At 27.3% G+C, this 13048-nt stretch overlaps 1 protein-coding gene across 2 annotated transcripts in view; it reads left to right on the plus strand.

Annotated features, from left to right (window-relative positions):
* The window catches only part of LOC127276605 (protein jim lovell), a 33601-nt gene extending 20940 nt beyond the window's left edge, over positions 1-12661 (plus strand). For both annotated transcript variants that reach the window (XM_051297163.1, XM_051297172.1), the window contains exons 2-3: positions 9010-9430; positions 10548-12661. In XM_051297163.1, the coding sequence (XP_051153120.1) occupies positions 9240-9430; positions 10548-12378 (2022 nt within the window). In that variant the 5' untranslated portion in view covers positions 9010-9239 and the 3' untranslated portion in view covers positions 12379-12661. The remainder of the gene's footprint in view (positions 1-9009; positions 9431-10547) is intronic.
* Positions 12662-13048: the final 387 nt, after the last annotated feature.

The following is a 13048-nucleotide window of genomic DNA, read 5'->3' on the forward strand; positions in this document are numbered from 1 at the left end:
GAGTTAATTTCAGATTCCAAACACTGGTTTTGAACCAAGCATAATTTATTATCAATTATTCAGAAAAAAAGTGTTAGTTAAAAAAATTTGTATTTTTCAAGTGTTACTTATTGTTTTTTTGGATAATAAAGTTTCTAATTAGAAATAATTTCTGATCACTCTCAATAAATTGATAAAAAAAAATTTTCCTGGCGTTAAAAAATATACTTGATTATATATATATATATATATATATATATATATATATATATATAGCAAAATTTAATTTAATGCTACTTTTTGGACAATGTCCAAAATACGAAGAGTTCTATATATAAACGAGAAAAAATTCATTATCGAAAAATTTTTTATTTTTTTAATTTTTCTTCAATTTATTAATAATGTAAAGTGACTTTATTTTGTGACTCAGGTGATATATGTGAAATTGAATTTTTTTGTGGTTTTTGGGTCCTTATTTGAAATAAATTCAAAACTTAGATGTTGATTTTTTCTTTATAAATTTTCCGATCCTTGTTTGTGTCCTCTTATAAGTAAAAATTTTTTATTTACCATAAATTACATAATTTTTTATTTTAGTTTAATTATGTACTTTTTTTAATTTCAAATTTTATTATAAAATTTATTTCTTTCTGATAAATGATTTTATTTACTTAATAAATTTGAATTTGTTTTTCAGTGTAATATTTATTTTTATATAATATTTGGTTTATATTTGTAATCAAATGCGACGTTGCTAAAACCACAGAAAATTCAATTTTATATATTAATAATAACTATTTTTTAACTGAAAATCGAAATTTGAAAATTAAAAATTTACTATATACAATCGAAATACAAAAAAAATTCCTAAAAACAATTTTATAAATCATATAAGTTTCTTTATAAACATAAAAAGTGTAACCATCACCCCCCCACCCGGAAAAGGGTTAAAAGTGTCCATACTTTAGTTTTTCTCCACAAAATGTATATCTGTGAATAGCAAAAAAAACAATAGTTAAAAAAATTAAAATATTTTTTAAAAAATAATATTAAAATATTCTGTGCAATGAAAAAATCATATACGTATATTTTTTCGTTGTAGAATAGTATTGTTTAATTAAAAAATTACATACATATATTAAACGTTAACAATTTACGGTTACTTTTTTTAATTATTTAAAATTATTTAATTTTTAATTAAATGATTTTAATAATAATAATAAAATAATAATAAATATAATCAATAATAATTTTAATAATTTTAATTAAATCTGACAATTTTTCAGTTTATAATATTGTATTTATTTTATAAAAAAAACTTTTTTTAAATCTCATTTTTTCGTTTTTTAAACAATTAAAAATAAAATTTTAGAGGGTCCGGAACATAAAAATATTACCCTATATATATATATATATATATTAATTGACAAGATAAATTTACAATTACGCACCAGATGTGAAATTTATCAGAAATAATGTGTGTGTTTTCTTCCCTATAACATGTGAATTTCTCTTTTATTTATTTTCTATATACACTGATGAAATCGTTTGCCCGTCGCTATCTCAAATCTGACAATTTATATATGTTATTCTACAGAGGTTAATCGAATTAAAGAACAAGAAGAAAATGTCAACAATATTTGACAATTATTTCAAATATATATATATATATATATATATATATATATATATATATATATATATATATATATATATATATGTAGAAAAACATTTTTGACATTTTCTAAATTTTCCTTCATATATATATATATATATATATATATATATATATATGTTTATTATAGGGAAAAAGTTTTATTTTAAACGATATATATAATTCGATTGGTATTTTCTAGCCGCAATTTATAGAAAATTCATTAAGTTTAATAAAAAATATTTAAATTTATAATGAAAATTGTTTTAATGAAAAAAATAGGTTTGAAAAAAAATATTTTAAAAAATATATATGTTCGAACAAACTAAATAGGGTCAGTTGGGGTAAATGGGGACAAGTGGTTTTGGAGCTTAATTTAAAGTTTTAAAATTAAGTTCAAGGTCAATATTTTAACCTCAGATCACCTTCAAGAGGTTTTGAGTATTGCCAAGCTTTTATCTTGACAATTGGCAGCAAGATAAAAAAAAGTTATCGCTCAATGCATAAAAACTATTGAAAATCAAATAGTCAAACTGTTTCAGTATTTTGTCTCGCATTTGAAAAAAAACAGACTTAAAAATCATACCAAATTTTTTTCTTATTCCTTATGACTCCCATAACAGAAATTCACTTGAATTTTTGATTTTTGTCAATTTGGTTAATAATGACAAACTGTCCCCATTTACCCTGAGTTTTCAAATTTTTGGGGTAAATGGAGACAGCTTGTCATTATTAACCAAATTAACAAAAGTAAAAAATTCAAGTGAATTTCTGTTATGGGAGTCATAAGGAATAAGAAAAAAATTTGGTATGATTTTTAAGACTGATTTTTTTCAAATGCGAGACAAAATACTAAATTGAAAAAAAAAAATAAAAAAATTTCAATTGGTTCAACTATTATATATCTACTGCAAATTTTTTTCAAGTTTTTTCATCCCTTAAGGCCAGGCTCCTCCAAAAACCGTGTTTTTTTCAAACAAATTTTATTTATATTACAAAAAATATTTATAAATCAAAGTTTTTATAAATTAAAAGACTTATAAAAGTACTACTTGAAAAAAATTTTTTTTCTTATTTTTTCAAAATGGCGGCTCCTAAAATCGCTGCCGAAACGCGTCCTTCGTGTTGGTGGGTGACAGGATAACTCAAAAACGAATCATCTGAAAGCAAAAATCAAAACGGTTTCTTAATCTGTATCACATTGGCTATGGTGTGAACTACAATAAAATATTTTCACCAAAAAAAAACAAAATGGCAGACTTTTTAAGTTTTTTACCCTTTTTTTTCACTTTTAATTGTTTATAACTTTTGTAAATAACAATGAATATTTTTGGTTGTAGTTTACACCATAGCCAATGTGATACAGATTAAGAAACCGTTTTGATTTTTGCTTTCAGATGATTCGTTTTTGAGTTATCCTGTCACCCACCAACACGAAGGAAGCGTTTCGGCAGCGATTTTAGGAGCCGCCATTTTGAAAAAATAAGAAAAAAAATTTTTTTCAAGTAGTACTTTTATAAGTCTTTTAATTTATAAAAACTTTGATTTATAAATATTTTTTGTAATATAAATAAAATTTGTTTGAAAAAAACACGGTTTTTGGAGGAGCCTGGCCTTAATACAGTAATATATTTAAGGAAACTTTTTTCTTAAAACTTTCTTAGAAACTATACTGTCCCCATTTACCCCAAATTTTAGGAAATTTTCTAAATTTTGGGATAAATGGGGACAGTCAGTTTCATGCGTTTAAAGATTATCTAAATTTTTTTCTGCTGCATAAAATTAATCCTGGGAATGTAAATAACAATTTAAAAATAAATAAACCCGCAAATACATACCTTTTAAAGGAAGAAACGTATACGTAATTTGTGAAAAATAGCGATTTTGTCCCCATTTACCCCAACTGACCCTATATTTGATTGAATAAACTAAATATTTTGTTGAATAAAACCAAATATTTAGTTAATTCTATCATTTTTTTAATATGCTTTATATTAATAAACAATTAATAATTGTAAATAAATATAAAAAATAAAATGTGCACGGATTAAAAATACTTTTCTCTATAACTATATGTAAATATTAAAAAAGTTTAATTTTTCAGTTTTGGAATTATTTTAAATATATTAACTGAAATATGAATATAAAACAAGAAATTCGCTATATTGTAATTTTTATAATTTGAACTTTATATATAAATGACCTCACAAACGTCACGAGGACGTCTTCTCTTCTGTGTTCAAAAAAAAAAATATATATATATACATTTCTCAGAAAATCCTGCGAATTGAGGCCGTTTCACATAATCATTTGTTTCACCTGTAATGTGTAAATGGCCTTCCTTCTTTCAATAATTTTTAACATAATTTTCACTGCAGTATATATATATATATATATATATATATATATAACTTGTAAAATCAATTAATAATCAATTCTTAGAAATTATTAACATAAACTTTTCAAATTACGCACATTTGTGAAAATTATTATGTTACATTTCTTTACGTTTTTTTTATTTATAAATTTTATTATTTATATTACACATATTATTTATATTATTATTATTATAATTATAATAATTATTATAATATTATTTATAAATTCTATCCGAACTAATTATTTATAAATAATACAAAAAATAAAATTTGTTTATTTTTAAAAAAATCATATTTACAGTTAAATATTTACAATTTATAATATATGGTACAAAACAATTTTTTGATATTATCGACAAATTATCGTGCATGCAAATTTTAAACTCAATTTTTTAAATTGGCACGATATTTTGGCATAAGAAGTAAAATAATAAAAAATAAAAATAAGTTTACTGTACACATTATGCAAATCAATATTTTTTTTTTATTGGAAAAATTTTTTTTGTCAGCACTATTTGTATGTTCTGACATTTATTTATATATATATATATATATATATATATATATATAAATAGTAGAAGTGTGAAAAGATTATAACGTAAATTTGAAAGCTAAGTCAGTTTAATCGAACAGAAAGTTTTCCTGGACACGTGCAACTTTGACAACTAAAATTTGCAAGGAGTCGAAGCGTGGCGCACAGTAACGGTTCACAATTTCACGGCACCCAGAACACATTTTGCTCTTCTTCATGGGCAATTTTAGCTTGTCAGTTATTATGTCTCTTTCTCTCTTCATATATACATCTCTCTTAACAGGAAATACAATTTTTTCCTATACTTAAATATATACAAAGTAATCAACTTCATTCCAAATTATTTACAATGAAACTTCTATAAACTGTTTTTCGCATTCAGTTTTTAGTTTGATGCAATAAATAAAAATTAGAAAAAAAAAATTTCGTTTTTTTGTATTATAAAATTTTGTTCATCTAAAGTAAAATTTTGTTAAAATTGATATATTTTATAGTTTAATTACTTACATTAATTAATTTAACATTGAAATAATATTTATTTAACTAATTCAACATTTGATTAATTTAACAGAAAATTAATATTGGTTTATTTAATTTAACATTAAATTTATATTTCACGCAAAAAAAAATCTTTACCCAAAACAGCGATAAGTTTCTCTGAAAAAGCGATATATTTCTCTAAAATAACGAAAACCTTCGCTAAATTTAATGAAACATATCGCTGATCAAGGTGAAATTTTTTTTGCATGTTTAATTAATTTAAAATTAAATTAATATTTATTTAATTCAACGAAGGCGCTAGTTTAATTCAAATATTTTTTTGACTTTAAAAATTCTCTCACCCACGCAGTTTTCCTAGAAGTATATCAAATTGAGACCAAAAATTGCATCAAATCTTTGCAACGTTTTGATGCACATAAGTTATATCAAAAAATGAGATCGTTTTGTGTATCATTTTTAGAAATGATACACGAAGCGGTCTCATTTTTTGATGCAAAAAATTTAATCAATTTATATCAATCATTGCCGAATTGAATCGACTCAAAATTAAACGAATTTTTTTCAGATATTTTGATAATAGTACAATTGCGGAGACCATTTCACTATTTAATTTGAAAATGAAAATAACAGAAAATCAAAGACAATGTGCAATTCGATAATTAAAAAGTGACAGCTTATAAACATAACCTAAAATGCATGAGAAAAAATTTGTCGATAAAATCAATATAGCTGAGCTTTTTAGAAGGTAGATGGCAGCACTCATCTATTTTCTTTCTTTAAATTTTTTCTGAATCGTTTTTATAAAAAGCAAAACTGCCATCTACCTTCTAAAAAGCTCGGCTATATTGATTTTATCGACAAATTTTTTCTCATGCATTTTAGGTTATGTTTATAAGCTGTCACTTTTTAATTATCGAATTGCACATTGTCTTTGATTTTCTGTTATTTTCATTTTCAAATTAAATAGTGAAATGGTCTCCGCAATTGTACTATTACTAAAATATCTGAAAAAAATTCGTTTACTTTTGAGTCGATTCAATTCGGCCATGATTGATATAAATTGATTAAATTTTTTGCATCAAAAAATGAGACCGTTTCGTGTATCATTTCTAAAAATGATACACAAAACGATCTCTTTTTGATATAACTTATGTGCATCAAAACGTTGCAACAGAAAAAGATACAATCAAGTTTACTGTGCCCTCACTTGGGATCGAACCCCTATTATTACTATTATAAATCAAGAGCTCTGACCACGGGACCATGCATTCTTGTAAAATACTTTCAAACTAATTGCGTTCTCAGAATAAGTTACAAGCATTAGAGAATAATTGCTTAAAAAGTGGAAAATTTTTATCCAAAAATCTGTTTTACACTTATAAAATAAAATAATTATTATTTTTGACACTTCACTATGCGTGTATATATATAAATAAATACCTACATAATTCATATATAATAGTGTTAAAACAATAAAGTCTGAACAAATTGTGTGAAAATTAATTTTAAACAATAGCAGTAAATATATTATAGTAAAGTGTAAAAAAAAAGAATTATTGTGTGAAATATGAGTCAAGTTTTGCAAATAAAAAAAAAAAAACAAAAGTGAATAGTATTGTATTAAATATATATATAGTTACAGTATATTTATAATGTCAATTGAAAATTATGATTTTAACAAATTATTATTTAATACAAGAACGTTAATAAAATAATGATAAGAATCTCAGGGTTACAACATATTATAATACACACATTAAATAAATATTTACTGCTCAGGAAGTATTTAAAAAAAAAAACACAATTTCAAGCTCAACAGATAGTTATAAACTTAACACTTATAACAATCGTTTTACCATATATATATATATATATATATATATATATATATATATATATATATATATATATATATTTCGATCATAAAATCATAATTATTAAAAAAATATATTTAAAAAACGGTTTAGAAGTGAAAATATATGGAAACGTTTTGGACGCGCTTTTATACTGTTTAATTTTATTGCTATCTTCATTATTTTAACGTATAAGCAATTTCTATATTTTACAGTTATTTTATTTTTATATCTAGCTTTGAAGTTTATTTTTTTCCATTTTTATTTACTTTCACTACTTTATTTATTATTATGTTTTATTTATTAGTTTATTATTTGAGCTTTATTTAATAATGTTAATTAATAATAATAATAATAATAATAATATTATTATTATTACCTATTATTTATTATTTTATTATTATTATTATCCCTCTAGATTTGAATTAGTTAAAAATAACTAATTATTAGTTAAATTTCCTTTTAGGTTATGTCAAAATAACTAAATTTGCTGGTATATACAACTATTTCAATTAGTCAAATTTGACTATTTTTTCTGTTACAGTTCCACTAAAATTTAGATACCTTTTACTAATAATTAGTTATTTTTACTAATTTCTGAAACAAAAAATAAGTCAAGATTTTACTAAAATTTATTTATTTATTCATTTGTTGTATAAGCGAGCTTACAAAAGAAAAAAAAGATTTAGTTACACGGAGAAAAATGGAAAAACGAATAAAGTAACTTTTACATATGCTTTAAAAGTAAAACCGGAACTGTCCGCAATTTCTGGTAATTTTTACTCCGGAAATAGTAAAATTTACTATTTCCGGAATAATTTTTACTATTTCAGGAGTAAATTTTACTATTTTTGGAGTAAAAATTGCCAAAAATGCGCAGAAACTATGCAGACAGTTCCTGTTTTACTTTTAAAGTATTTGTAAAAGTTATATTTTTTTCTGTGTATATTTAACTAATTCAAATTTAGAGAATTTATTATTATTATTATTATTATTATTATTATTATTATTATTATTATTATTATTATTATTATTGCTATTATTATTATTTATAATTATTTATTAGTATTATTATCATTATTGCAACTTTGAGTAAAAAAAAATAATAATTTGACAAATTTTAAATATTAATTACATTTAAAAATATCAAATATATTTCTTTCTTATATGATTTACGAGAAGGAAATAAAATCCTTTTGTCTCATATAAATATATGACATACGCAAGAAGGACAGATAAATTAAAACCATTCAATAATAATATTTTTCAAGTGATGAAAAGAGAATAATGTAATATTTGTTTATTTACAAGCTGAAAGCACACGTGTATTATTTTATTTATATATCATATCAAAAGTAAAGAAAACCAATATAAAACTGAAGAGTTTGTCGACATCTGTATATTTATATGTATATATATATATATATATATATATATATATATTTATATGAGGTTGGTTATTAAATTGTTATAATGGTGAAGAAATTATGTATATGAATTGCTTAAGGTGCGATATAATTGAATTTATTCTAAGAAACATTTATTGTTTCACGCAGATGTCACGAAGTTTTTTGAATTGCTCAACTTTTCCGCATTGTGAATAATATATATATATATATGTATATAAAAGGCCACAAATTGACGGTAGAATTTCCTTTCACATGAACGCGATATTTATCCTACTAAAAATATATATTATCGCTTTCACTATATATACCTATAATACTCTCAATGATGCGAAATCACAACTTAATACAATCTCAATTAGTTTTTATTAATATCTGCAAAAATAAAAATTTCTATATAATATTTAAACATTACTTTGTATACTCTTTAAATTTGAATTAGTGAGAATTTGCCAATTTCACTAATTTAATTTAGCAAAAATTTCTATTAATTTTTAGTCATTTTTCTAGTACAAAAAAACATACTAAATCAAATAATAATATTTTACAAAAAATTAGTGATTCTATTAATTATTTAAATTAGTGAAAAAATTCTCACTAATTTAAATTCAGAGAGTATAATAATTATTTCATTAGTACATATAATTAATACTAGTTATTTTCATTGAATTAAAGCAAACAAACAATAAATCATTTTTTTTTCCAGAAAGTTGAACACGGCAAAAAAAAAAAAAAAAGAAGAAATTTGCCCTTCCCTCTATTGCATATACATCATTCATCTTTCTATATAGAGGATTGAAAATCTGGGTCAAAGTTGCGTGCATGGAAAAATCGAAGATCAAAAGGAGGCGAATAACGAGGAGCGGAGAACAGCAAAGATAGGCAAGGTGGCTCCTCGAAAATTAAAGAACAAACGACGACGAAGAGAGAAAAAATATGTCGAGCGTCGCGGAAAGTCCTGACGGAATGGCATTACAGTCACACTATTCCCTTCGATGGAACAATCATCAAGCCCACATATTGCAAGCCTTTGAAGCATTGCTACATGCGGAAATTCTCGTTGATGTCACCCTAGTATGTTCAGAAACAAGTCTAAGGGCGCACAAAGTCGTCCTCAGTGCCTGCAGGTAAAAAAAAATTCCTATTTATATAATACTTTTATTTCAAAAAAAAAAATTCTGAATTCAATTAATTTTTAATTACTTAATTAATAATAAGTTAATTAACTAATTCTAAATTAATTCTTTCTAAATTAAAACTTATTGTTAGATAAACTGATTCTAAAGTTTTCTAATATAAAAAAAAACCTCTCTCTTTCTCTCTTGTTCTCCCTTCAATTTCTAATATTAAAAAAAGACACCATCATCGAAAAATAATGACTATTTATAATTTTTTATTTTTTGATAATCATCAATTTATAAAATTTAAATACACCATTAATTTTGGCGCCTTCTGAAATTATTGATAAAAGTAAATACGAGAGAGAGAGAGGGGGGGGGGGGAGTCAAGTCTTTTAAAATAACATTCAGTGTGGCTTTGGTACAAGAGAGAGAATTTCATTCATAAAGCTCCCCATTCATCTTCGCTTCCCCTCTTCAGTTACGATTCGGTTCAATACGAAATTCCCCTCAGAATGAAACACCGATGACTTTACAACTATCGACGGATCATTTTAAGCCTCTTACAAATTCGTCACGCCCGAGGATCAGTGATTGATGTTTTCAAAATAGGCCATCGATAAAAGACTTATTCAGCACCTCCTCTCTTATATATATATATAGGCATTTAAAACTTGAAACAGGTGGAAATGATTTTTTTCCAGTCATTTTCCAAATTGAAAATCTATTGTCATTAAAATTAAAGTGAAACTTTTTAATTATTGCGGAAAATGTAATTTTTAGAAAATTAAATATTAAAACAGTATATAGTATAATTTTATAATAATAAGAATAGTGAAAAAAGCAAAAAACGTCAAATTACTTTTTATATACTTTTAATTTCGAAAAGTTTTGAAAGTTACATAAAAGACCCAGTCGGTAATGTCAAATTCTACCTAAAAATTTCTTAAACAATTTTGTCAGTCGGTAATGTCAAATTCTACCTAAAATTTCTTAACCAAATACAAAAAAAGTAGTCAAGGCACTTATATAATTATTAAATGATACTAATTTTCAAAAAATATTTATCATAATTCTATTTCTCATTGTGATTTTTCATTTTTTTTTTTTTTTATCACTGTTACAGTCCCTTCTTCGAGAGGATATTCGCCGAGCATCCCTGCAAACATCCGGTAATAGTGTTAAAGGATTTTCCGGGTCGTGAGGTTGCAGCTCTCATCGACTTTATGTATCGTGGTGAAGTTCGCGTTGGTCGTGAAGAATTACCGGGTCTAATGAGAGCCGCAGAAAGTTTACAAGTACGAGGTCTCGCCTCATCTGAGCCAAGACCAGCTAGTCCACCGGAAACACCAACCACTGATCTCCTAATGGGTGAACCATCAACGCCCGAAGGTGCCCGACAAGGAACACCCGAGGAGGATGACAATATTTCCGAAAGTACAGTACCAACGCCAAATCGTGAAATTTTCCCCCGGGACCACAGGTTACCTCACATGAGCCACCTAAATTTCAGTCTACGAGAATTACGTGACACATGCGGTTCACTCCTAATGCCAAGACGAAAGCAAGCACGACCACGAAGAAGGTCAGGCGAATTGGTACCTCAGGATCTCAGTAGACCTCATCCACCAGCGAGTCTCAGTCCACCACCCAGTGGCCTAAATCTTAGTAATACACAACATCATCATCAGCATCATCATCATCAATCGAGCCAAGAGGACATGGCCGAGAATCTCTCAATGAAGAGATCCCTCTCACCGCCCGGTATCGGCGAACAGAATATCAAAACCGAAAGTGAGGACGCCAGCAGTCCTAGGGGTTCACCGCTAACTGGTACCAGTCTTCATGCCGAGGGTTCCCTACCCGATTTACCACCGAGTCTTCCCACAATATCAGCACTTTCCCTAACACCACCGCATCATCAAAGTGAATATCTAACCAGCCTTGGACAACTCGCCGCCCAATGGATTCCAAATCATCCCCAAAGTCAACTCACTCACGGTCATCATCCACGAGAGGACAGTCCCCACAATATACCACCACATCCATTTCAGGACTCTCCCCTGGCGCCAAGAAGATCGGTCGCCGTCTTTCCCATGGATAGTGTAACGCCCCTTGGTGGTGCCGCGGGTCTATTTCCCCACGGTGGCAATCTCGATCGTGGTTCACTTCTCGCCGATTTGCACGACAGTTTCAAACCCGAAACCCTTCATGGCCTCTTTGGCGGTGCCAGCCTCGGCGGTGGTCATCATCATCATCATCATCCCAGCAAGAAATCCAAAAAACATCGCGGCGATGGTGACGGACCAAGAAGATGGAGTGATCACGCACGTGGCCTACCAGTTGGTCGTCCCAAGGGTCAACACAGTGCACCACGAGGTGGACCACCACGTTCATGGACCAATGCCGAACTCACCGAAGCCCTACAACACGTGTGGAATAAAAAAATGACCACATCACAAGCAAGCCGCATATTTGGCATACCATACAACAGTCTTTTAATGTACGTACGTGGGAAATATGGCAAAAGTCTTAAACTCGAACAATTACGAAGGGATTGCACTGGCGCCACAACAGGTGAAGTTATGAATTCATTGAACAATAACGTCAAGGCTGCCGTCCAACCACCACAAATGCCACATCCACTCACTGGCCTCCCACATCCAGCCGATGACAATCCATTCCCACATCATCCACTTTTAAGTGGGAATTTACCGCAGGGTTTTTTCCCCGATTTTAGTGCTGCTTTTCCCGTACCAGTTAATATGGTTCATCTCCTTCCGCCAAGCGAACAAAAAGCCTTTGAACAACAAACAGGTGGTAATTGCGCCAATAGCGCAACTAGTGAATTAACAAGAAGTAGATCACCCTCGCCAATAATTCCTCCCAATCATGAAGCCGGTAGTGGTATTCCACAATCATCACCAGCACTTCTTCAACAAAATGGCGCTAATTAATTCTCACTAAGAGAATCTGTATTTTTTTTTTCGGAAGAGGGAGAGAGGACTTTTAATGGCAAGTTGTTCGAGATGAAAATCCAAAAAAAAAAAAAAAAAAACCTCACGAGGCTACAAGACTACTCTCAAATATTTTCGTCATCCCGGAATGCTCCTCACAAGACTGAATCATCATAAAAAGCAGGGTAAAGTGGACGATTACGTTTACTCTGCGCGTTATATTAATGAAACGTTCACGTATTCATGCTTTTTTTTTATATAAATATATATATATATAGAGAGAGAGAGAATGAAAATTATTTCATTATTATTAAAAAAAAAGGAGAATAATTTTCAAGGCCAGCCAACACATAAGCCAATAGGTTGAATTTCATTATGCCTCTTTTCTCTGTCGACTGCTAAACTCAATTTCAAATGTCAGAGAAATGAAAAAAAAAGCTTGTAGAGTGAATTTTTAGCAGAAATTTTGTAAAAAAAAAAAAAGAAATTCTTTTTGAAAATGCTTAAGCACAAACAGTGATATTGCCAAGCGAGATTTTGTTTTTGTCGAAAAACAAAGATTTTTTTTTTTTGGAAAAAAAGAGAATTCAGATGTTTTTTTTTTTTTATCAATGAAAAACAATTTTTTTTGCGATTCAAAAATAATTAAAATACGGGTTATGTTGAATTT

This window comes from Leptopilina boulardi, unplaced genomic scaffold (genome assembly GCF_019393585.1).
Source record: "Leptopilina boulardi isolate dan_hultmark-lab unplaced genomic scaffold, ZJU_Lbou_2.1 LbouV2_103, whole genome shotgun sequence".
NCBI classification, from domain to species: Eukaryota; Metazoa; Arthropoda; class Insecta; order Hymenoptera; family Figitidae; genus Leptopilina; species Leptopilina boulardi.